This window comes from Oncorhynchus mykiss, chromosome 15 (genome assembly GCF_013265735.2).
Source record: "Oncorhynchus mykiss isolate Arlee chromosome 15, USDA_OmykA_1.1, whole genome shotgun sequence".
Classification (NCBI taxonomy): domain Eukaryota; kingdom Metazoa; phylum Chordata; class Actinopteri; order Salmoniformes; family Salmonidae; genus Oncorhynchus; species Oncorhynchus mykiss.
In genome coordinates, this window is record NC_048579.1 from 37983445 (window position 1) to 38010710 (window position 27266).

General features: G+C 42.3%; 1 protein-coding gene across 2 annotated transcripts in view; it reads left to right on the top strand.

The window, feature by feature from the left end:
- Positions 1-27266, top strand: part of LOC110490033 (integrin beta-1) — a 43267-nt gene that overhangs the window by 8723 nt on the left and 7278 nt on the right. For both annotated transcript variants that reach the window (XM_021563126.2, XM_021563128.2), the window contains exons 2-12: positions 11681-11747; positions 12224-12309; positions 12592-12811; positions 13288-13458; positions 13731-13969; positions 19253-19408; positions 22060-22155; positions 25607-25696; positions 25935-26075; positions 26284-26486; positions 26744-26982. In XM_021563126.2, the coding sequence (XP_021418801.2) occupies positions 11681-11747; positions 12224-12309; positions 12592-12811; positions 13288-13458; positions 13731-13969; positions 19253-19408; positions 22060-22155; positions 25607-25696; positions 25935-26075; positions 26284-26486; positions 26744-26982 (1708 nt within the window). The remainder of the gene's footprint in view (positions 1-11680; positions 11748-12223; positions 12310-12591; positions 12812-13287; positions 13459-13730; positions 13970-19252; positions 19409-22059; positions 22156-25606; positions 25697-25934; positions 26076-26283; positions 26487-26743; positions 26983-27266) is intronic.

A 27266-nucleotide genomic window follows, 5' to 3' on the forward strand; every position in this document is an offset into this window, starting at 1 on the left:
GTTTTTCCATTCCTTCTTTTCATGGCTGGAGAAGGAGAAATCCCAATGCAAGCTCTCTCTGGAGCATTGTCTCAGTGGAGTACTGCCAAGTTCTCTCTCTCTGCTTTACCCAGAAAAGCAGCTAGCTTGGGATTTGTGACTCTACTATTATTGCTGCTGCTGCTAGGAAGCATTTGCTGACGTGTAGATATTTCTAAAGCAGAGGAGCTGACAAATAAAGCCTGTCGTGGCTAAGGCCTGCGTGCGACTCAATCTCAATCTGATGCTTAGAGTCACACAGCTTTCAACAATCTAGACATGCAGAGATTGTTTTTAACCCTCTCCCATCCAGCTTTATACACGATTGGTCAGCTTTTAAAAATAAATTGTTTTATGTGTCTTTATTTATCCAGGAAGCTCCATTGAGGTCCTAGAAAACCTTTTTTACAAGAGAGACCTGGCCGAGAGGCCAGCTAAATAAAAAACAGGGAAAGTGCTCCGAGTGGGCTGTATGTTTTTTGAAGGAAAAGGGTGGTTATCATGGGGAAAATACCAGGTAGAGGGAACGTTGGAACGTTGTAGGAGAGATGGGCATGACAACTGGTGCCTGTCCAAATATGGAAGCTCTACTCGGCTCAGGAACATGGCTGTGAGTGCTCTGGTTTCCCCAATGAAGTGCAGGCACCAGGCAGGCAGCTACTATCCTGGTCTGACTGCTGAAAGTATCCTGTCCCAGAGAATTGCCTGAGAGCTCAGGTTGTGTCCTTTTTAGTCATGGTACTCTCCACAGACAGACCACCATGTGTCACCTCTCCTCTCTTGAACACCACAATGAGTTGATGAGAGGGTTTGTGTGTGTGTGTGTGTGTGTTTATGTGTGTGTGTGTTTATGTGTGTGTATGTTTGTGTGTGTGTGTGTACGTGTACCACCTGGATGATGGTGTTTGAGGGAGCTGCCCCACTACCACGCTGCCTAAGCACCAGTGATCTATGTCTGGTTTTGGACATGGTTGAGTCTGTTTTTGTTCCACTCCCAGAGGAGGCAAATACTTTCAGCAATTTGGTTGTTAAGTCAAGTTCCCATAATAGTCTCAATCCCCCCCTCCATCCTGTTGGCCCCTGTGTTGTATATCTGCCCAGTGAAAGATCTTTCCAAGAGGTACTGATTCTTAAGTTAAGTTACCCTCATGAGCTGCATACCACTGCTGGCTTGCTTCTGAAGCTAAGCAGGGTTGGTCCTGGTCAGTCCCTGGATGGAAGACCAGATGCTGCTGGAAGTGGTGTTGGAGGGCCAGTAGGAGGCACTCTTTCCTCTGGTCTAAAAAATATCCCAATGCCCGAGGGCAGTGATTAGTGACACTGCCCTGTGTAGGGTGCTGTCTTTCGGATGGGACGTTAAACGGGTGTCCTGACTCTCTGAGGTCATTAAACGATTCCATGGCACTTATTGTAAGAGTATGGGTGTTAACCCCGGTGTCCTGGCTAAATCCCCAATCTGGCCCGCAAACCATCACAGTCACCTAATAATCCCCAGTTTACAATTGGCTCATTCATCCCCCTCCTCTCCCCTGTAACTATTCCCCAGGTTGTTTCTGTAAATGAGAACGTGTTCTCAGTCAACTTACCTGGTAAAATAACGGATAAATAAAAAAGTTAAAAATAAAAAGATGCAACCTCTCAAAAGCAGTATTGTGTAGGGTTATCATCTTCGATAACCCTTGTGTTGGTCTAAATGTTATCTTATGTTTTGTTGCCATGTCCCTAGTCCCTCTGAAGACTTGAAGAACATTCCTGTCTCCAGCTGCTAAGCTTCATAGAATAGAAGTTGCCTTGTTGTTTTTCTCACTTGACACCTCGCTGGCATTTTACAGGCATATTTTCTCATTCGAACGTTTCCTTGGAACTCTGTACTGGACTAAAAGTCAAACCAACAGGAATGTTGGAGAAAATAACAGGGGCTGTGGTTTTGGTTCTGACCAAAAACATATAAAATATCTTCATTTACACTGTCCAGAGATCTCAGATGATTATTTGAGCTGGTACAAAGTAGGTGCAAGACATTTTGGGCTCAAACCGGTGTTGCGTGAACTTCAACTTTTGCTGAAGCACTCAGCTAAAGTAGCGACATTTACAACATTTAGTCTCTAACATAAAGACTTCTCAACAACTGAATCACATTATAGATTATTAGCTTAGATTTATTAGGTCTAGGATACATTCCTTTAGAGTTTGGAGCCATGGGCTGTTGGCCTTAACCTGACTGAAGGACCTTTGGTCAGTTGCATTTCTGCAACACAGAAGTTGGGTAATGCCATGGCAGAAGAACTAATTGTGGCTCTCAGCTCTTCTAAGTTCAGTCAGTCAGCCAGTTAGCCAGCCAGTCAGTCTATCAGTCAGCCAGTCAGTCTGTCAGCAAGTCAGCTATTCAGTCTAATCTTGGGGTCGCAGACAGGCTGTCTGTGCAGCTAGGCTCTGTATAGAACATGATGGAGTACACACACACGCATACACACACACACAGAGGCGCTAAGGAATGCGTCACTCAACACCATACAGTACTGACTGCCAGAACTCCCCCTCCCCATGTAAAGCACTGAAAATACAGCAGCACTCTTAATGCAGTAACTCTGCCTAGCGATTGGTGTCATTGACAGGTCAGGGGTAAACTGTATATTTTGGTCCTATGACAGGTCCCTACCACACATTTCAATGGTGTGTAAAATGGGGAGGAATCCGAATTCATAACTAGCTTCTTTATCTCTGGCCCGGCTGGTCGTACCAGCGTTATTGTAAACCATGTGCATTACTGTACACAAGTTCAGCATGCTGATAATTATCAGTTCTATGTTGGACGGATGTCCTCAGTATATAGGCATTTGCAGAGGATTGTCCTGAGGTCTAATCCCTAGGGTTGGTGTTTTGAACTGAGACAGGAAGTTGGACATAAATTCTTCTAAATTCTCCATATTGGTGCACTCTCAACCCCCTCTTCCACCCAGTGCTTTCTCAACCCCCTCTTCCACTCTCAACCCCCTCTTCCACCCTAGGGGATTCTGTGATGTATGCTGTGCTTATCCCTTTTCCCGTAGCATTGCCCACTTAGCAGATTCTTCAAACTGTTAAAGGGCGACTGCACTTCCTGATTTGGCCTTGTTATTCTTTAATGTTCATTAAGAAATGCTAGCGGCCATGACTGAAGTTAAACAAGAGTTGTCTTGGAGGTGTGGTTTAATGTGGGTGTTTCTTTGCCCAATAATTACAACAAACAAGGGCAGTAGCTATCCAGTTCGAGTTGAAACATTATTGAAAGCAAGCTGGCAACATGCATCAAACATGTTGTCAGGTTTGCTTGATTATGAGCTAACTAGCTTGCTAATGTTAGCTAGCAGGGATCAAACCTGTGTACAGAGGCAACGTTAGCTAATCAAATCTTCCTCTCATATTACATCACAGTATCATAGCCTAGTACTATTACAGAAGATGGCGTTGATAGACATGGCAGCTCTTTATCTAGCTCCTAAGTACACAAGCTCGTCTACAATTAAGTAGACAAACTCAGGGTGAGGTTCTCCTTCCAGAGACACATCAGGGACTTTAACATACTCTGTTTCACAGAATCATATATTCCGGACATACTGTCCCCGTTCATACAGCCAGCTGGGTTCTCAGTACATCACGCAGACAGGAATAAAAACTCTCTGGGAAGAAGAAAGGCAGATGTGTATGTTTCATGATTAACTCATGGTGTGATTGTGACCTCCCATATGACCTCCCGGGAAAAATCTCTTCGGTTATAGTCACAGCCGTGTATATTCCCCCTCAAGCCGATACCACGACGGCCCTCAAGGAACTATACTGGACTTTGTGCAAACTGGAAACCACATATCCTGAGGCTGCATTTTTAATTTTTTAATTTCACCTTTATTTAACCAGGTAGGCAAGTTGAGAACAAGTTCTCATTTACAATTGCGACCTGGCCAAGATAAAGCAAAGCAGTTCGACACATACAACGACACAGAGTTACACATGGAGTAAAACAGACATACAGTCAATAGTACAGTATAAACAAGTCTATATACGATCTGAGCAAATGAGGTGAGAAATGTATTATTTATTAATTTATATTCATTTATTGTAGCCGGGGACTTAAACAAAGAAAATGTGAGGAAAACACTACCGAAGTTCCATCAACACTTTGCCTGTAGTACTCGCACTTCAAAAACTCAAGACCATTGTTACTTTCCCTTCGCAGATTGCTACAAGGCCCTGCCCTCCCTTCGGCAAATTAGATCACGACTCCATCCTGCTTCTCCCTTCCTATAGGCAGAAACTGAAACAGGAAGTACCTGTGCTAAGGTCTATTCAACGCTGGTCTGACCATTCGGAATCCAAGTTTCTATATTGTTTTGATCAAGCAGACTGCAATATGTTCCTGGGTTCCCTCTGAGAATAACATTGACGTATACACTGACACAGTGACTGAGTTCATCAGGACGTGTATAGGGCATGTTGTTCTCACTGTAACTATTAAAACCTACCCGAACCAAAACCGAGGATAGATGGCGGCATTCGAGCAAAACTGAAAGCGCCAACTACCACATTAACCATGGCAAAGTGACTGGGAATATGGTTGAATACAAACAGTGCAGTTATACCCTCCGTAAGGCAATCAAACAGGCAAAACATCAGTACAGCGACAAAGTGGAGTCGCAATTCAACGGCTCTGTCACGTCCTGACCTTACAGATCCTTATTATTCTCTATGTTTGGTTAGGTCAGGGTGTGACTCGGGTGGGAAAATCAGTTTTCTATTTCTTTGTGTTTTTGGCTGAGTATGGTTCCCAATCAGAGGCAGCTGTCTATCGTTGTCTCTGACTGGGGATCATATATAAGTTGTCATTTTCCTTTTGGGTTTTCTGTATAGTTGATTTTGCCTTACAGAACTGTGCGCTTTCGTTTTTGTCGTTGTTATTTTGCTTTTGATGTCATCAATAAAAAGCACGATGTACGCCTACCACGCTGCACCTTGGTCCGGTCATTCCACAAACGAGAGCCATAACAGGCTCAGACACGAGATGTACGTGGCAGGGAATCCAGATAATCACAGATTACAAAGGGAAAACCAGCCACGTTGCGGACACCGACGTCTTGCTCCCGGACAAGCAAAAATCCTTCTTCGCCTGTTTTCAATGTCACTCCAATTTGCATACCACCCTAATAGATCCACAGTCTATGCAATCGCCATCACACTGCACACTGCCTTATCCCATCTGGGCAAGAGGAATACATATAAGAATGCTGTTCATTGACTTCAGCTCAGCCTACAACACCATAGTACCCTCCAAGCTCATCATTAAGCTCAGGGCCCTGGGTCTGAACCCCGCCCTGTGCAACTGGTTCCTGGACTTCCTGACAGGCCACCCCAAGGTGGTGAAGGTAGGAAACAACACCTTCACTTCGCTGATCCTCAACACAGGGGCTCAGCCCCCTCTGTACTCCATGTTCAATCATGACTGTGTGGCCACGTACGCCTACAACTCAATCCTCAAGTTTGCAGATGACACAACAGCAGTAGGCCTGCTTACCAACAATGACGAGAGCCTACAGGGAGGAGGTGAAGGCACTTGTGAAGTGGTGCCGGGAAAATAACCTCTCCCTCAACATCAACAAAATGATGGAGCTGATTGTGGACTTCAGGAGACAGCAGAGGGAGAACGTTCACATCGACGGAGCCACAGTGGAGGTTTAATGTTCAAGTTCCTCTGCGTATACTTCTCTGACAGCCTGAAGTGACAGTGTGGTGAAAAAGGTGCAACAGCGCCTCTTTAACCACAGGATGACGAAAAAATTTGTCTTGGACCGTAAAACCCTCACAAACTTTACAGATGCACCATTGAGAGCATCCTGTAAGGCTGTATCACCGTCTGGTACAATAACTGCTTCGCCAGCAACCGCAGAGTTCTCCAGAGGGTGGTGTGGTCTGCCCAACGTATCACCGGTGGCACACTGCCTGCCCTCCAGGACACCTACAGCACCAGATGAGCACCATACGTAAAACACTAAACAAGAATGGTGTTCATGGAAGGACACCACGGAAGAAGCCACTGCTGTCCAAAAAAAAAACATTTTGCAAGATAATGTTAGGCCATCTGTCCGCCAATTGAAGCTCAACAGAAGTTTGGTGATCCAACAGGACAACGACCCAAAACATAGAAGTAAATCAACAACAGAATGGCTTCAACAGAGGATAATACTCCTTATAGAGTGGCCTAGTCAGAGACCTGACCTCAACCCGATTTGAGATGCTGTGGCATGACCCCAAGAGAGCAGTTCACACCAGACATCCCAAGAATACTGCTGAACTGAAACAGTTTTTTGTAGAGCAAAGGTCCAAAATTCACCCTGACCGTTGTGCAGGTCTGATTCACAACTACAGAGAATGTTTGGTTGAGGTTATTGTTGCCAAAGGAGGGTCTACTAGTTATTAAATCCAAGGCTTCACATACTTTATCCACCTTGCACTGTGAATGTTCAATAAAGACATGAACACTTGTGTTATTAGTTTAAGCAGACTGTGTTTGTCTATTGTTGTGACCTTGATGAAGATCAGATCAAATTTTATGACCAATTTATCGGCGGTTGACGTCACCGGTCTTCTAACCATCGCCGATCCATTTTTCATGTTCCATTTGTTTTGTCTTGTTTTCACACACACCTGGTTTCAAAACCCTAATTACATGTTGTATATTTTCCCTCTGTTTCCCCCATGTCCTTGTCGGGAATTGTTTATTTGTATGTGTTACTGCTGAGATACGGGTTTTGTACCCATGTGTTTGTTGTTTTGTATGCCGTTAGTTTCTTTATTAAACTGCTCCGGATATTCACCAAGTTCTGCTCTCCTACGTTTGACTTCCCTGCACCCCTTACAAGTACATACTGTTTTGCTCACTTCATACAGTGCCTTGCGAAAGTATTCGGCCCCCTTGAACTTTGCGACCTTTTGCCACATTTCAGGCTTCAAACATAAAGATATAAAACTGTATTTTTTTTGTGAAGAATCAACAACAAGTGGGACACAATCATGAAGTGGAATGACATTTATTGGATATTTCAAACTTTTGTAACAAATCAAAAACTGAAAAATTGGGCGTGCAAAATTATTCAGCCCCTTTAAGTTAATACTTTGTAGCGCCACCTTTTGCTGCGATTACAGCTGTAAGTCGCTTGGGGTATGTCGCTATCAGTTTTGCACATCGAGAGACTGACATTTTTTCCCATTCCTCCTTGCAAAACAGCTCGAGCTCAGTGAGGTTGGATGGAGAGCATTTGTGAACAGCAGTTTTCAGTTCTTTCCACAGATTCTCGATTGGATTCAGGTCTGGACTTTGACTTGGCCATTCTAACACCTGGATATGTTTATTTTTGAACCATTCCATTGTAGATTTTGCTTTATGTTTTGGATCATTGTCTTGTTGGAAGACAAATCTCTGTCCCAGTCTCAGGTCTTTTGCAGACTCCATCAGGTTTTCTTCCAGAATGGTCCTGTATTTGGCTCCATCCATCTTCCCATCAATTTTAACCATCTTCCCTGTCCCTGCTGAAGAAAAGCAGGCCCAAACCATGATGCTGCCACCACCATGTTTGACAGTGGGGATGGTGTGTTCAGCTGTGTTGCTTTTACGCCAAACATAACGTCTTGCATTGTTGCCAAAAAGTTCAATTTTGGTTTCATCTGACCAGAGCACCTTCTTCCACATGTTTGGTGTGTCTCCCAGGTGGCTTGTGGCAAACTTTAAACAACACTTTTTATGGATATCTTTAAGAAATGGCTTTCTTCTTGCCACTCTCCTTGTATGAGCTGAAAGTTTAGAGGGACGGCCAGGTCTTGGTAGATTTGCAGTGGTCTGATACTCCTTCCATTTCAATATTATCGCTTGCACAGTGCTCCTTGGGATGTTTAAAGCTTGGGAAATATTTTTGTATCCAAATCCGGCTTTAAACTTCTTCACAACAGTATCTCGGACCTGCCTGGTGTGTTCCTTGTTCTTCATGATGCTCTCTGCGCTTTTAACGGACCTCTGAGACTATCACAGTGCAGGTGCATTTATACGGAGACTTGATTACACACAGGTGGATTGTATTTATCATCATTAGTCATTTAGGTCAACATTGGATCATTCAGAGATCCTCACTGAACTTCTGGAGAGAGTTTGCTGCACTGAAAGTAAAGGGGCTGAATAATTTTGCACGCCCAATTTTTCAGTTTTTGATTTGTTAAAAAAGTTTGAAATATCCAATAAATGTCGTTCCACTTCATGATTGTGTCCCACTTGTTGTTGATTCTTCACAAAAAAATACAGTTTTATATCTTCATGTTTGAAGCGTGAAATGTGGCAAAAGGTCGCAAAGTTCAAGGGGGCCGAATACTTTCGCAAGGCACTGTATGTATGTATGTATTGTATTCTAGTCAATGCCATCCTATTCAACTTTGGCTGTGTATAGAATAGTGTGTATATATATATATATATATATATATATATATCCTTCGTATCCTACAGAAATACTAAATATTCTATCCACATACTGTCCATAATGTCTATACATCCCATCTCATATACATCTACAGTGCATTCGGGAGGCATTCAGACCCCTTGACTTTTTCCACAATTTGTTACGTTACAGCCTTATTCTAAAATGGATTAAAAAGTTTTTTCCCCCCTCAGTCAACACACAATAACCCATAATGACAAAGCAAAAACAGGTTTAGACATTTTAGCAAACTTGTAATTTTGATCAAATACTAATATCACATTTACATAAGTATTCAGACCCTTACTCAGTACTTTGTTGAAGCACCTTTGGCAGATATCACAGCCTCGAGTTTGATTGGTATGACGCTACAAGCTTGGCACACCTGTATTTGGGGAGTTTCTCCCAGTCTTCTCTGCAGATCCTCTCAAGCTCTGTCAGGTTTGATGGGGAGCGTCGCTGCACAGCTATTTTCAGGTCTCTCCAGAGAAGTTATCAGGTTCAAGTCCGGGCTCTGGCTGGCCACTCAAGAACATTCAGAGACTTGTCCCGAAACCACTCCTGCGATGTTTTATCTGTGTGCTTAGGGTTGTTGTTCTGTTGGAAGGTGAATCTGAGGCCCTGAGCGCTCTGGAGCAGGTTTTCATCAAGGATTACGCTGTACTTTGCTCTGTTCATCTTTGCCTCGATCCTGACTAGTCTCCCAGTCCCTGCCCTGAAAATCATCCCCACAGCATAATGCTGCCACCACCGTGCTTCACCGGAGGGACGGTGCCAGATTTCTTCCAGACGTGACACTTGGCATTCAGGCCAAAGAGTTTAATCTTGGTCTCATGGTCTGAGAATCCTTTAGGTGCCTTTTGGCAAACTCCAAGCGGGCTGTCATGTGCCTTTTACTGAGGAGTGGCTTCCGTCTGATTCCATAAAGGCCTGATTTGGTAGAGTGCTGCAGAGTTGGTTGTCCTTCTGGAAGGCTTTATCATCTCCACAGAGGAACTCTGGAGCTCAGTCAGAGTGACCATCTGGTTCTTGGTCACCTACCTGACCAAGGCCCTTCTCCCCCAATTGCTCAGTTTGGCCGGGTGGCCAGCTCTAGGAAGTGTCTTGGTGGTTCCAAACTCCTTCCATTTAAGAATGATTGACGCCACTGTGTTCTTGTGGACCTACTATGCAGCAGAAATGTTTTGGTACCCTTCCCCTTGACACAATCCTATCTGAGAGCTCTACAGACAATTCCTTCAACCTCATTACTTGTTTTTTGCTCTGACATGCACTGTCAACTGTGGGACCTTATATAGACAGGTGTGTGCCTTTCCAAATCATGTCCAATCAATTTGTAGAAACATCTCAAGGATGATTAATGGAAACTCGATGCACTTGAGCTCAATTTCGAGTCTCATAGGAATGGGTCTTAATATTTATGTAAATAAGGTGTTTTTGTTTTTTTAATTTCAATACATTTGCAAAAATGTCTAAACCTGTTCGCTTTGTTACAGTAGGGTGCAACAGCGCCTCTTTAACCACAGGATGACGAAAACATTTGTGTAGATTGCCGGAAAAAAATATTGAATCCATTTTAGAATCAGGCTGTAACATAACAAAGAAAAAGTCAAGGGGTCTGAATACTTATTCCACTTTTAGATGTTACAGCCTAAATTCAAAATGTTAGAAATTGTTGCAAATTTTTGGAAAATGAAATACAGAAATATCTAAATTACATACACTACCTTTCAAAGGTTTGGGGCCACATAGAAATGTTCTTGTTTTTGAAAGAAAAGCATTTATTTTGTCCATTAAAATAACATAAAATGTATCAGAAATACAGTGTAGACATTGTTAATGTTGTAAATGACTATTGTAGCTGGAAACTGCACATTTTAAATTGAATATTTACATAGGCGTACAGAGGCCCATTATCAGCAACCATCACTCCTGTGTTCCAATGGCACATTGTGTTAGTTAATCAAAGTTTATAGTTTTAAAAGGCTAATTGATCATTAGAAAACCCTTTTGCAATTATGTTAGCACAGCTGAAAACTGTTGTTCTGATTAAAGAAGCAATAAAACTGGCCTTCTTTAGACTAGTTAAGTATCTGGAGCATCAGCGTTTCTTGCTTCGATTACAAAGAACTTTCTTCTGAAACTCATCAGTTTATTCTAGTTTTGAGAAATGAAGGCTATTCCATGCGAGAAATTGCCAAGAAACTGAATATCTCGCACTGCTGTGTAATACTCCCTTCACAGAACAGCGCAAACTGGCTCTAACCAGAATAGAAAGAGGAGTGAGAGGCCCCGGTGCACAACTGAGCAAGAGGACAAGTACTTTAGAATGCCTAGTTTGAGAAACAGACGCCTCACAAGTCCTCAACTGGAAGCTTCAATCTATAGTACCCGCAAAACACCAGTCTCAACGTGACTCCGGCATGCTGGCCTTCTAGGCAGAGTTCCTCTGTCCTTTGTCTGTGTTCTTTTGCCCATCTTAATATTTTCTTTTATTGGCCAGTCTGAGATATGTCTTTTTCTTTGCAACTCTGCCAGCATCCCGGAGTCGCCTCTTCACTGTTGACGTTGAGACTGGTGTTTTGCGGGTACTATTTAATGAAACTACCATTTGAGGACTTGTGAGGCGTCTGTTTGGGGGTACAGAGATGAGGTAGTCATTCAAAAATCATGTTAAACACTTTTTGCACACAGTGAGTCCATACAAATTGTTATGTGACTTGTTAAGCAAATGTTGACTCTTGAACTTGTTTAGGCTTGCCATAACAAAGGGGTTGAATAATTATTGTCTCAAGACATTTCAACTTTTCATTTTTTATTAATTTGTAGACATTTCTAAAAACATAATTCCACTTTGACATTATGGGGTTTTATGTGTAGGCCTGTGACTAAACATCTCAATTTAATCCATTTTAAATCCAGTCTGTAACATGTCAAAATGTGGAAAAAGGACAAGGGTTTGAATAGTTTCTGAAGGCACCATATAGGGCTCCAGACCATGTGACCACCTGACCATCAATAGCTCTGGGCCCTAAGGCTATATCAATTAACTGGTATCCACCCTAATGTCTTCTATTTGTACTACAAATGTAAACAAAAACACAGTATTCACTGCTAGCTTTTACTGTATCCTCACACTAACCTTGTGATGTTGTATCTGTTTTATTTTTCAGATGGACCTGAAACTACCTCTGATATCAACATTGTTAGCAGTCATTTGTTACAGCAGTGCTCAGCAAGGTAAAGTTATTCTCTCTCATATCTCAAGTTGCTGTCCTACTTACTTTAACTTCCACCTTGTTAGACAAAATCAATCCTCAACAGTAACATCTGTGTTCTGTTTCTGTACACTGACTACACAGTACATCATCTAATCATATTATGTCGTAAACGATGTTGGCCTACATACAATACAGAATGGTGACTAATAGCCTGATTTTCCATGGGTGAGTTGAAGCAAAGCGAGCATGCTGCTGTAATGTAATGATGTTATTTGTCAGAAGAAGAAGCAGCTCCACCTAGGCTTTTTGGAGCTTAGTAGTTAGGGCATCATAGAACTATGGAACAGCGGAATATTCCGTTCTGGCTCCAATTACTGTTCTCTCTGAGCCACACAGTTTTCCTCATTTTAAATTAAACAATGTGTAAACACTGGGGCGTTTTGCCTGCTTAGTCTTTAGGAGTATATAATGAGTTTGCTTCTCTTCAACCTTCAGAAGGGAACGAGTGCATCAAGGCCAATGCCAAGTCCTGTGGGGAGTGTATTCAAGTGGGAGCGAAATGTGGATGGTGCACAGACCCAGTATGTGGATTTGAATTTGTCAATAACTTTGTTACTGCATTGTTACTATAACTGACTCAGCATTAGAACTCGTATGCAATCAAGGAGAGAAGTATGACATCTAAACTGTCCCTTGGAATTACAACACTAGTGTGTCAGGCAATATTGTTTATAACCTGCTTTGGAGTGTAGGAAATACATTTTCAGAAAATAAGGACCTTATAAGGACCTTTTGGGTGGATTCCCTCTGAGTGCATAATGCAATTTGTCATGATACTGATTAACCTCCTCCCTCTCCCCCAGGAGTTTCTTAAGCAGGGTGAGGCCACGTCGACCCGCTGTGACGAGCTAGAGTCCCTGCGGAAGAGAGGTTGCAGTGGCGCCAAGGTAGAGAACCCCCGAGGCAGCCAACAGGCCCTGCAGAACAAGACTGTGACCAACCGCAACAAGGGAGCAAAGAAACTCAGACCAGAGGATATCACACAGATCCAGCCCCAGAAACTCACCCTTAGCCTCAGATCTGGTGGGAACTTTGATAAGGGTGCATCCCAAATGGCAACCTTTTCCCTATTTAGTTCTACTACTTTTCGCTCTGGTCAAAAGTAGTGCCTTATATTGGGGATAGGGTGCCATTTGGGACGTAGTCTTAGTTAACTTTGTTTCAGCCATAACTTCCCGTTTTGATCATTGCTGAAGCAATTTTGCTGAGGGTTGCTGTTTCCTGATATTTTCTGTGGTCTTTCACTGTTATGTTGATTAGTTACAGTATCCTCTATTTTCTTTGAGAGTTTAAGCTATCAACTGTACAGCTGTTATTATGTGGAAGGAAGGAGTGCTCCTTGCACTCTTCCATGCCAGAGGCTTATTTGACAGGGACAATTCACCTTAATCAACATTTCAGTGTTAACATCAATGTAAATGTGCCAGAGTTGGCAAAAGTGCAAATTTTCATCCACAGTCCCTGGTTTTATACCTTGCCTATCTTTTTGTATACTGTAGGTGAACCCCAGTCTTTTAATCTGAAGTTCAAACGAGCTGAGGATTACCCCATCGACCTCTACTACCTGATGGACCTCTCCTACTCAATGAAGGATGATCTGGAAAATGTAAAGAACCTGGGAACACAGTTGATGCTGGAGATGTCAAAGATCACATCTGATTTCAGAATCGGTAAGATTATGAATCCGCCCTGGTACGAGGAATGGGGATGTCCATATTTCTTTTAACTTTTTCTCCACAACAACTTGATATCTTCTGCTTTCAGTGCTGTTTGGGTGCATATTGCATAATTATACATTTTCTACAATACCCATAATGTTATGTGTAACATATCCAGTTTTATCTTAGTAAAGATGTTCTGAAGCTAACAAATTGGTGTCCTGTCTCCTTACCAATACAGTGTATATGTGAGCTGGATATCTTCTCTTCTTCTTTTCTGTCAGGTTTTGGTTCCTTCGTTGAGAAGACTGTAATGCCTTACATAAGCACCACCCCAGCCAAGCTGCTGAACCCCTGTACTGGGGACCAGAACTGCACCAGTCCATTCAGCTATAAAAACGTCCTGAAGCTGACCAGCAATGGACAGGAGTTCAACACCCTGGTGGGACGACAGCAGATCTCTGGAAACCTGGACTCACCAGAGGGAGGCTTTGATGCCATCATGCAAGTGGCTGTCTGTGGAGTAAGTATTATGCTTTTATTATAATATACAGTACCAGTCAAAGTTTGGACACACCTACTAATTTCAGGGTTTTTCTTTATTTTCACTATTTTCTACATGGTAGAATAATAGTGAAGACATCAAAACTATGACATAACCACATGGAATTTAAAAAAAGTGTCAAACTAATCAAAATATATTTTAAATGAGATTCTTCAAAGTAGCCACCCTTTGCCTTGATGACACTCTTGGCATTGAAACAATCAGTTGTGTTGTGACAAGGTAGGGGTTGTATATAACAGCTCAAATAAGCAAAGAGAAACGACAATCCATCATTACTTTGTCGGGTTCTGAGAATATGAAATATACTTATTCGTGTCACTAAGGGAGAGAGGTTAATGTATAACGTTTACATTTTGTAAGGATATGTTATTAGCCATCAGGGATCCTCTGGGAGGAGAAGAGACGCAGTCTGGTACCAGGCACCATGACAGACGTGAGTTGGGGAGGAGTGAGCACATTGGGGCACAGGTCAGGTCAGATGAAGTGAGCAAGAACAGATATCACTAAGGTTTTGTCTAGCAACAGCGATGCATTGGCTGTTCAGATCTGGAGGAGACAGCATAGGAGAAAGGGTTAAATATCAGTGCTTGTGTGAAATGTTGTTGTCTGTTCAGCTGTTCGATCCTTTGGGAAGAATAAACTTGATTTGCATAGTGTCCGTTGAGTTCTTACTCTGATAATTACAACCTAACAACTTTAAGACATGAAGGTCAGTCAATCCGGAAAATTTGAAACTTTGAAACTTTCTTCAAGTGCAGTCGCAAAAACCATCAAGCGCTATGATGAAACTGGCTCTCATGAGGACCGCCACAGGAAAGGAAGACCCGGAGTTATCTCTGTTGCAGAGGATACGTTCATTAGAGTTAGCTGCTTCACAGATTTCAAGTAACAGACAAATCTCAACATCAACTGTTCAGACGAGACTGTGTGAATCAGGCCTTCGTGGTCAAATTGCTGCAAAGAATCCACTACTAAAAGACACCAATAAGAAGAAGAGACTTAACTGGGTCAAGAAACACGAGCAATGGACCACTTCAAAATCAAAAGTAACAGTCGGTATCTGGTGTCGCCACCAGCTGCATTAGCCCTTTGAAATAGCAGTTTAGGACCCTAGAGTGAATGAACTCTCTAACATTAAGGTTTTATAAAACGGCCTTCTCTTAGCTTCCAGTTAGCCTCCACTCCAGCCATTCTCAAATGAGAATAGGGTGTTAAGGTCTGGTACCACGAGATCAATTCACAGAGAATATAAACATACTTACTTACTCCTCTTTGTCTTGAGTTAATATAAACTCAGCAGGACCCGGTCTTTCAAAGATAATTCTAAAAATCTAAATAAATTCAAATCTTCATTGTAAAGGGTTTAAACATGTTTCCCATGCTTGTTCAATGAACCATAAACAATTAATGAACATGCACCTGTGGAACGGTCATTAAGACACTAACAGCTAACAGACGATAGGCAATTAAGGTCACAGTTATGAAAACTTAGGACACTAAAGAGGCCTTTATACTGACTCTGAAAAAACACCAAAAGAAAGATGCCCAGGGTCCCTGCTCATCTGTGTGAACGTGCCTTAGGCATGCTGCAAGGAGGCTTGAGGACTGCAGATGTGGCCAGGGAAATAAATTACAATGTCCGTACTGTGAGACGGCTAAGACAGCGCTACAGGGAGACATGACGGTCAGCTGATCGTCCTTGCAGTGGCAGACCATGTGTAACAACACCTGCACAGGATCGGTACATCCGAACATCACACCTGCGGGACAGGTACAGGATAGCAACAACTGCCCGAGTTACACCAGGAACGCACAATCCGTCCATCAGTGCTCAGACTTTCCACAATAGGCTGAGAGAGGCTGGACTGAGGGCTTGTAGGCAGGTCCTCACCAGACATCACTGGCAACGACGTCGCCTATGGGCACAAACCCACCGTCGCTGGACCAGACAGGACTGGCAAAAAGTGCTCTTCACTGATGAGTCGCTGTTTTATCTCACCAGGGGTGATGGTCATTCGAGTTTATCGTCGAAGGAATGAGCGTTACACCGAGGCCTGTACTCTGGAGCGTGATCGATTTGGATGTGTGGGGTCCCTCATGGTCTGGGGCGGTGTGTCACAGCATCATCGGACTGAGCTTGTTGTCATTGCAGGCAATCTCAACACTGTGCGTTACATGGAAGACATCCTCCTCCCTCATGTGGTACCCTTCCTGCAGGCTCATCCTGACATGACCCTCCAGCATGACAATGCCACCAGCCATACTGCTCGTTCCTTGCCTGATTTCTTGCAAGACAGGAATGTCAGTGCTCTGCCATGGCCAGCGAAGAGCCCGGATCTCAATCACATTGAACACATCTGGGACCTGTTGGATCGGAGGTTGAGGGCTAGGGCCATTCCTCCAAGAAATGTCTGGGAACTTGCAGGTACCTTGGTGGAAGAGTGGGGTAACATCTCACAGCAAGAACTGGCAAATCTGGTGCAGTCCATGAGGAGGAGATGCACTGCAGTACTTAACTTGGCCCCTTTTTTCTCAATTTCCGCCTGACTGACGTGCCCAAAGTAAACTGCCGGTTGCTCAGGTTCTGAAGCCAGGATATGCATATAATTGGTACCATTGGAAATAAAACACTGACATTTGTAGAAATGTTAAAATTATGTAAGAGACTATAACACAAGAGATATTGCTTCCAACACTCTACTCAGCAAACTGGATGCAGTTTATAACAGTGCCATCCGTTTTGTCACTAAAGCACCTTATACCACCCACCACTGCGACTTATATGCTCTAGTCGGCTGGCCCTTGCTACATAGTCGTCGCCAGACCCACTGACTCCAGGTCATCTACAAGTCCATGCTAGGTAAAGCTCCGCCTTGGCAACACCCATCCGTAGCACGCGCTCCAGCAGGTGTATCTCACTGATCATCCCTAAAGCCAACACCTCATTTGGCCGCCTTTCGTTCCAGTTCTCTGCTGCCTGTGACTGGAACGAATTGCAAAAATCGCTGAAGTTGGAGACTTTTATCAGCTGCAGCTGTACATAGTCTATCGGTTAACTTCTTGCTCCTACTTGAGACGCAGATGTCTCAACTAGGCACCTGGAAATGCAAATGCGCTACGCTAAATGCTAAATGTACTCGTTAAAACTCAAACGTTCATCAAAACACACATGCAGGGTATTGAATTAAAGCTACACTCGTTGTGAATCTAGCCAACAAGTCAGATTTTTAAAATGCTTTTCTGCGAAAGCATGAGAAGCTATTATCTGATAGCATGCACCCCCCAAAATACCAGCACGTCACGTAAACAACAGATTTTGCGGTAGCCGGCGCTACCCAAAACGCAGAAATAAAATATAAAACATTCATTACCTTTGATGATATTCTTTGTTGGCACTCCTATATGCCCCATAAACATCACTATTGGGTCTTTTTTTTCGATTAAATCGGTCCATTATTACCCAAAATAGCCATCTATGGAAGCTGTGTAAATCAGAAAAAAACATTGTTTTAAAACGCAGCGTCATTTTTTAAAATTAAAAAAGTCGACGATAAACTTTCACAAAACACTTCGAAATACTTTTGTAATCCAACTTTAGGTATTAGTAAACGTTTATAATCTATCAAAATGATTACAGGGCGATGTGTATTCAATAGCTCCTCGTCTTCAAATCAATGGCTGACAATGTGCACTTCAAAACATCCTGGCGGAGACCGGAAGAAATGGAATCCAGTTAGTTGGATTTACCAACAAAAAACTCCCCGGATAATGACGACAATGGCGACATCGTGTGGAATCTGTAGGAATTGCATGCAGGTCCATAATTAATTTTGTGCCTTTTTAACAATCCATGAAAGTGACGCATGGATATTATTTTTAGCTTTCAGTGAGCAGTTTTTCTTGCGCTTTTCGATGAAGCACACGATCTGTTATAGTCACAGCCGTGATTTAACCAGTTTTAGAAACTTCAGAGTGTTTTCTATCCACACATACTAATCATATGCATATACTATATTCCTGGCATGAGTAGCAGGACGCTGAAAAGTTGCGCGATTTTTAACAGAATGTTCGAAAAAGGAGGGGGTAGGATGAAGAGTTAACAGCCCACCCATTTTTACCTACCTCATCCCCATACTGTTTTTATTTATTTACTTTTCTGCTCTTTTGCACACCAATACACACCTGTACATGACCATCTGATCATTTATCACTCCAGTGTTAATCTGCAAAATTGTAATTACCTCCTCATGCCTTTTGCACACAATGTATATAGACTCCCCTTTTTTTCTACTGTGTTACTGACTTGTTAATTGTTTACTCCATGTGTAACTCTGTTTTGTCTGTTCACACTGCTATGCTATATCTTGGCCAGGTCGCAGTTGAGAACTTGTTCTCAACTAGCCTACCTGGTTAAATAAAGGTGAAATAAAATAAATTTAAAAAAAATAAATATGGGAGGAGAAAATCCAAAGAAAACCAACCAGAATTATTATGTTTTTGAGAGACCATGCTCTTACAATGAAAAGTATAGGGGCATACTGAATTCTAGCTCCCAGGATGCAATTCCTGTGGCTTTCACAGGGTGTCAGCAGTCTATGTTCAAGGTTTCAGGCTTGTAACTTCAAAAACTAATAAGAAACATGAGTTTTAGTTCAGGGACACAGTCTTGGAAATTCGTGTTTGGGTTTCTTATTGAACATACTTTTTTCCGTAAGAAATATTAGAGTTTGATTACATTTTAGGGTATCTGAGGAGTAGATAGAAACCTATTTTGATTTGTTGAAACAAAGTTTAGGGGTAGATTTTCGGATTCCTTTCTCTGCATGTTGAACGAGTGGATTACTCAATTCGATGGCGCCAACTAAACAGACTTTTTGGGATATAAAGAAGGATTTTATCTAACAAAATGACACCTGTTATAGCTGGGTCCCTTTGGATGACAAATCAGAGGAAGATAACAAGAATTTAAGCTAAATGTTTAATATCCATAATTTGTATGTTTATTTATTTGAATTGCGCGCCCTCCAGGTTCACCGGAATTTGTCCCACTAGCGGGACGCCTAGCCCTAAGAAGTTTTAACCTCTTACATAGCTGTTCCTAGTTTTTTAAATATATTTCCTGAATCTTTCCTAGGTCTTGTAATTTTGTTCTCTGGTATTTCTGTAAGCTGTGTCCTTTTTCTGTATGTTGTTTTATTTTACATTGAGTTTGTATGGGCCTCTCTCTCTCCCTCCTCCCAGGAGCACATTGGCTGGAGGAACGTCACACGTCTGCTGGTGTTTTCCACTGATGCTGGCTTCCACTTTGCTGGAGATGGGAAACTGGGAGGGATTGTTCTGCCCAACGATGGGAAATGCCACCTGGAGAACAATATGTACACCATGAGCCACTACTATGTATGTATAATAATACAACGGGTGATTCTAATCCTGAATGCTGATGGGTTAAAACTGCTTTCCAGCCAGTGTCTATGCCTTGAAATGCCTATTTACTCTGTTCAATCTCACTGCGCAAGCTTTGCAAAATAAATTTAGAAATCTATATTATTCAATTATTGAGTCTGCGTTGCGAAGGGCAAAAATAGAAGTCAGTTCTATTTGTGACGCAGATAGCGCTACAAGTCCTGCCTCTCCCATCTCCTCATTGGTTTATAGAAGCAGGTACCCACGTGCCATCTCCTCATTGGTTATACCCACGTGGGTGATTGAAAGATGAACGAGGTCAGAAGCGGTAATGCACCTAATTTATGAAATATAAATATAATATATATAAATATATACAATATAAAGTCAAAAGAAGAAAAGGCCTAGAAGGAGGAGAGATGACTAGAAATGATTCGGTTGACCATTTTATGTGTGGATTAATTGTCGGGAGTAGAGGACCTTGTGCATTTCAACTCAATTTTATATCCCAGGACAAATTAGCTAGAAAGTGCAAGCTATCTAAATTGCCATAAATGTTAAATGCTTTTTGACCAGTCCCCAAATGAATATAATTGGTTCAGAGTTTGTTTTGATATTTTAACCTGTGTGTCGTGATCGCGTTTGGTGTGGGGGGACAAAATAAATGTATGCACGATGGCGCACGTGCGTAGCCGGTTTGGGTTCGGTGTTAGGTAAACACTGACAGTCACCACCAGCACCAGGAGCATGGACAGTTCTTCCACTCATGTGCCATCAACGGAAACATCACTATTAACATCACCAGCTTGGTTAGCTCGGACTGGCCAACCATAATAGTGCTTGCCTATGTAGGCCTATTGGATGTTTACAGTATTAAGTCATTATTTATTGAAGTTCTTGTCTTATCATCATTGAATCTATGCTACCTAGCTACAGTTGAAGTCGGAAGTTTACATGCACTTTGGTTGGAGTTATTAAAACTTGTTTTTCAACCACTCCACATATTTCTTGTTAACAAACTATAGTTTTGGCAAGTCGGTTAGGACATCTACTTTGTGCATGACAAGTATTTTCTTCCAACAATTGGTTACAGACAGATTATTTCACTTATAATTCACTGTATCACAATTCCAGTGGGTCAGAAGTTTACATACACTAAGTTGACTGTGCCTTTAAACAGCTTGGGAAATTCCAGAAAATGTCATGGCTTTAGAAGCTTCTGATTAACTCAAATGATGTCAGTTAGCCTGTGTACCTGTGGATGTATTTCAAGGCCTACCTTCAAACTCAGTGCCTCTTTGCTTGACATCATGGGAAAATCAAAAGAAATCAGCCAAGACTTCAGAAAAACAATTGTAGACCTCCACAACTCCGGTTCATTCCAAACGCCGGAAGGTACCACGTTCATCTGTGCAAAAAATAGCACTCAAGTTTAAACACCATTGAACCACGCAGCTGTCATACCGCTCAGGAAGGAGACTCCTCCGGTCTCCTATAGAGGAACGTACTTTGATGCGAAAAAAGTGCAAATCAATCCCAGAACAACCGCAAAGGACATTGTGAAGATGCTGGAGGAAATCGGTACAAAAGTATCTACAGTATATGCACAGTAAAATGAGTCCTATGGGGTGGTTGTTGTAGGGGTGCTTTGCTGCAGGAGGGACTGGTGCACTTCACAAAATAGATGGCATCATGAGGATGGAAAATTATGTGGATATATTGAAGCAACATCTCAAGACATAAGTCAGGAAGTTAAAGCTTGGTTGCAATTGGGTCTTCCAAATGGACAATGACCCCAAGCATACTTCCAAAATTGTGGCAAAATGGCGTAAGGACAACAAAGTGAAGGTATTGGAGTGGCCATCAAAGCCCTGACCTCAATCCAATATAAGATTTGTGGGCAGAACAGAAAAAGCATGTGCGAGCAAGGAGGTCTACAAACTTGACTCAGTTACACCAGCTCTGTCAGGAGGAATGGGCCAAAATTCACCCAACTTATTGTGGGAAGCTTGTGGAAGGTTTCCCGAAACATTTGACCCAAGTTAAACAATTGAAAGGCAATGCTACCAAATAGTAGTTGAGTGTATGTACATTTCTGACCCACTGGGAATGTGAACAAAATAAATCAAAGCTGAAATAATTCTCTACTATTATTCTGACATTTCACATTCTTAAAATAAAGTGGTGATCCTAAGACAAGGACTTTTTACTAGGATTAAATGTCAGTAATTGTGAAAAACTGATTTTAAATATATTTGGCTAAGGTGTATGTAAACTTCTGACTTCAACTGTACATGCCAATGATTTGTTTAGCATAGCAACGTTGAATGAATAGAATTAAGACTGGGTCAAAAGATGAGGAACTAACTAAAACAATAATGCCCTGGAACCCAGGAATTATGGCTTCACCCTGGGCCTTAGAACAGCCCTTGTCGGGAGTTGTCACACTGTAATGCCCGGGTTCTTAGGCATTATTTCTTAATTAATACACTGCTATTTACTGTATGTATTGTGGCTTTTTTCTCTTCTCTGTGGTCTGTATTTTGAATATGACAAGATTTGAAGGTTATGGGCTACTTGCCTTAGTGATGGCATCAAAGGGCTAACCTAGTACCTGTACTTACTAATTGTCTCCCTGTAAACAGGACTACCCCTCCATCGCCCATCTGGTTCAGAAACTAAGTGACAACAACATCCAGACAATCTTTGCCATCACAGAGGAGTTCCAGCCTGTTTACAAGGTCAGTCAGTTGTTCCTGTGTGTGGAATTTTCAAGTTTCTGTGCTTCTCTGTTAGAGGTTGGAGGAAGCCCAACCCTTTGAAGAGCAGAGAAGCATTTACCTTTACCTTTACTAGTAACATATCTTTGGACATCTGGTTGTGTCCCAAATGGCAACAATTTCCCTATATATTGCACTACTTTTGTAGTGCACTTTATAAGGAATCGGGTGCCATTTGGGACACAAGCATCTGAATTTTCCTTTTTGCCCTTTTCAAGCCATTTAGATGTCTGCCTGGAGTTCGTCAATATTCCTTTATCATATCCACATCAGTCCCAATGCTTTGACAGTGTTTGTCAACCTCGGGAGAAAGTATTTGATTATTTGATTCCACTGTTAGACTTGGGTTACATCCCAAATGGCACCCTATGATGTACAGTGCCTTCGGAAAGTATTCAGACCCTTTGACTTTTTCCACATTTTGTTAGGTTACAGCCGTATTCTCTTCATCAATCTACACACAATAGCCCATAATGACAAAGCAAAAACAGGTTTAGACATTTTTGCTAATGTATAAAAAATGAAAACACATTTCCATAAGTATTCAGACACTTAACTCTGTACTTTGTTGAAGCACCTTTGGCAGCAATTACAGCCTTGAGTCTTATTGGGTATGACGCTACAAGTCTGGCGGACCCGTATTTGGGGAGTTTCTCCTGTTCTTCTCTGCAGATCCTCTCAAGCTCTGTCAGGTTGGATGGGGAGCATTGCTGCACTGCTATTTTCAGGTCTCTCCAGAGATGTTTGATCAAGTTCAAGTCCAAACTCTGGCTGGGCCACTCAAGGACATTTAGAGACTTATCCCAAAGCCACTCCTGCATTGTCTTGGCTGTGTGCTTAAGGTCGTTGTCCTGTTAGATTCCTCTGTACTTTGCTCCGCTCATATTTGCCTCAATCCTGACTAGTTTCCCAGTCCCTGCGGCTAAAGAACACCCCAACAGCTTGATGCTGCCACCACCATGCTTCACCATAGGGATGGTGCCAGATTTCCTCCAGACGTGACGGTTGGCATTCAGGCCAAAGAGTTCAATCTTGGTTTCATCAGACCAGAGAATCTTGAGGTTGAGTGACCATCGGGTTCTTGGTCACCTCCCTGACTAAGGCCTTTCTCTCGTGCGGCCAGCTCTAGGAAGAGTCTTTTTTGGTACCCTTCCCAAGATCTGTGCCTCGACACAGTCCTGTCTCGGAGCTCTACAGACAATTCCTTTGACCTCAGGTCTTGGTTTTTTGACATGCACGGTCAACTGTAGGACCTTATATAGACAGGTGTGTGCCTTTCCAAACTATGTCCAATCAATTGAATTTACCACAAGTGGACTCCAATCAAGTTGTAGAATTATCAGGATGCAACTGAGCTAAATTGTGAGTCTCATAGCAAAGGGTCTGAACTTATGTAAATAAGGTTTTTGTTTATTTTTAATACATTTGCAAAAATGTCTAAACCTGTTTTGGCTTTGTCATTATGGGGTATTGTGTGTTGATTGCTGAGGATATATATATTATGGAAAAAGTCAAGGGGTCTGAATACTTTCCGAAGGCAATGTATATAGTGAACTACATAGTGCATTGTTTAAGGAATATGGTGCCATTTTAATACAGACTTTGACTTGGATCTTTGTCAAAATGTAGAATGTCACAACACTAAATAGTTTTAACTTTAGATTCAGACCTTACAACTGTGTTTGCAGACCACAATAAAACTACTCTCCAATCTAAATGGTCAGGCAAAACTTAACAGTTGCTCTGAGCAACTTTTCTGGTGCATTGATTATTTAGAGATCTATAGTCGTGGCCAAAAGTTTTGAGAATGACACAAATATAAATTTTCACAAAGTCTGCTGCCTCAGTTTGTATGATGACAATTTGCATATACTCCAGAATGTTATGAAGAGTGATCAGATGAATTTCAAAGTCCCTCTTTGCCATGCAAATGAACTGAACCCCCCCCCCCCCCCCCCCCCCCCCCCCGAAAATTCCACTGCATTTCAGCCCTGCCACAAAAGGACCAGCTGACATCATGTCAGTGATTCTCTCGTTATCACAGGTGTGAGTGTTGACGAGCACAAGGCTGGAGATCACTCTGTCATGCTGGTTGAGTTTGAATAACAGACTGGAAGCTTCAAAAGGAGGGTGGTGGTTGGAATCATTGTTCTTCCTCGGTCAACCATAGTTACCTGCAAGGAAACAAGTGCAGTCATCATTGCTTTGTACAAAAAGGGTTTTACAGGCAAGGATATTGCTGCCAGTAAGATTGCACCTAAATCAACCATTTATCGGATTATCAAGAACTTCAAGGAGAGTGGTTCAATTGTTGTGAAGAAGGCTTCAGGGTGCCCAAGAAAGTCCAGCAAGCGCCAGGACCGTCTCCTAAAGTTGATTCAGCTGCGGGATCGGGGCACCACCAGTACAGAGCTTGCTCGGGAATGGCAGCAGGCAGGTGTGAGTGCATCTGCACGCACAGTGAGGCTAAGACTTTTGGAGGATGGCCTGGTGTCAAGAACGGCAGCAAAGAAGCCACTTCTCTCCAGGGAAAATATCAGGAACAGACTGATATTCTGCAAAGGTACAGGGATTGGACTGCTGAGGACTGGGGTAAAGTCATTTTCTCTGATGAATCCCCTTTCTGATTGTTTTGCGCATCCGGAAAAAAGCTTGTCCGGAGAAGACAAGGTGAGCGCTACCATCAGTCCTGTGTCATGCCAATAGTAAAGCATCCTGAGACCATTCATGTGGGGTTGCTTCTCAGCCAAGGGAGTGGGCTCACTCACAATTTTGCCAAAGAACACAGCCATGAATAAAGAATGGTACCAACACATCCCCAGAGAGCAACTTCTCCCAACCATCCAGGAACAGTTTGGTGACGAACAATGCCTTTTCCGGCATGATGGAGCACCTTGCCATATGGCAAAAGTGATAACTAAGTGGCTCGGGGAACAACACATCGATATTTTGGGTCCATGGCCAGGAAACTCCCCAGACCTTAATCCCATTGAGAACTTGTGATCAAGAGGCGGGCGGACAAACAACAACCCACAAATTGTGACAAACTCCAAGCATTGATTATGCAAGAATGGGCTGCCATAAGTCAGGATGTGGCCCAGAAATTAATTGACAGCATGCCAGGGGCGGATTGCAGAGGTCTTGAAAAAGAAGGGTCAACACTGCAAATATAGACTCTTTGCATCAACCTCATATAATTGTCAATAAAAGCCTTTGACACTTGAAATGAAATGCGTATAATTATACTTCAGTATTCCATAGTAACATCTGACAAAAATATCTAAAGACACTGAAGCAGCAAACTTTGTGGAAGTTAATATTTGTGTCATTCTCAAAACTTTTGGCCACGATTGTACATGATTCATATTGACATACTAGGTCATTTACTCTACGGTGTTCTCTCTCTTCTCAGGAGTTGAAGAATCTCATTCCTAAGTCTGCAGTTGGGACACTCTCTGCAAACTCCAGCAACGTTATCAACCTCATTATTGATGCCTACAATGTAAGTATAAATTGAATTGGTTACTAGTATGCACTATGCACTGCTGCACACAATCTCACTTTCAGCCTCAAAATAGTTGGCAAAAACCGTGCTGCTCTTACACTAGAGTTATCACGTCTCTGTCTGAACTGTTCTTTGCAGGGGACATTTTTCAAATATGCATTTTAAAAACTGTAGATTACTGAATATAGTATATTTTCAATTTGCAGTGGGCTAACTCTTGTTCTTTGTATGGTAGTCTCTTTCCTCAGAGGTGATTCTGGAGAACAGTAAGCTAGCAGAGGGAGTGACCATCGCGTACCAGTCACGCTGCAAGAACGGAGTGACTGGTGAGGGAGAGATGGGAAGAAAATGCTCCAACATCTCCATCGGAGACGAGGTGGGTAACCAAAACATCCTCCATCGTTTTCTATTCTAAATATAGATCTTTTTTTTTTTTTCATCTTTCAGGTTCAGTTATTTCAGTTTTCTGATCAAGTGCATTGGATTGGTCCGTTATTAGATGCCCGACGAGTCAAACGCTTAAATTATGAAATGTAAATAGTATGCCCTTAGTGTGAATGCGTTCCCTCATCACTTATCTGTAGGTGTCTTTCACCATAAGCATCACAGCTAAGCAGTGTCCTAAGATGGGCAAACCAGAGACGATCAAGATCAAACCCCTAGGGTTCACAGAGGAGGTGGAGATCGCTCTGAACTTCATCTGTGAATGTGACTGTCACAAAAAAGGCACTGAGAACAGTGAAATCTGCCACAAAGGCAACGGGACTTATGAATGTGGAGCCTGCAGGTAAGGCACTTTTGTTTCACAGGCAGAAGATCTTAACCCTTATTTACCTTTCATATTGTCATATTGTCCATGGCATAGAGAAAGTGTACAGTATGATGTTTGATACTGAATGTATAATGCATTGTAAATCTATTTCTATAGCCCATTGATATGTAACTGATTTCCGGTGTATTGCATTGGTTTGTCTGAATATTCTACAATATTGGCATGTTGTTGTAAAAAAAGGATTACATTTGATTTTCTTTATTATCGCTCAGGTGCAACGAGGGCCGTATAGGTAGACATTGTGAGTGCAGCACCAACGAAGTGACCAGCGAAGACCTGGATAAGAACTGTCGTAAAGACAATGGTACAGACATCTGCAGCAACAATGGAGACTGCGTGTGTGGAACCTGCGAGTGTAAGAAGAGGGAGAACCCAGAGGAACGCTACAGTGGAAAGTTCTGCGATTGTGACAACTTTAACTGTGACCGCTCCAACAACAAACTCTGTGGAGGTAAGTCATCAGTTGAGCTGCTGTGGTGTGCAATAGGCATGCGTCGAAGCAGATAAATGTGTTAAATGATATCATTACAGATTTTGCTTACTGTGAAATGATGGCCAAGCTCTACCATCTGAAGAAAAGTGTGACATCCTGCTCTGCACACAAATGAGTGACCTCGTGATCATTTGTGGTTATAATGAGCCCATTTCCAATGGAATTACAGATCATTGCCCGTTATGAAATTAGATTTACCCTCGTTAATGTCAGCCTTTTTTATCTGTGATTGTATTTGATCT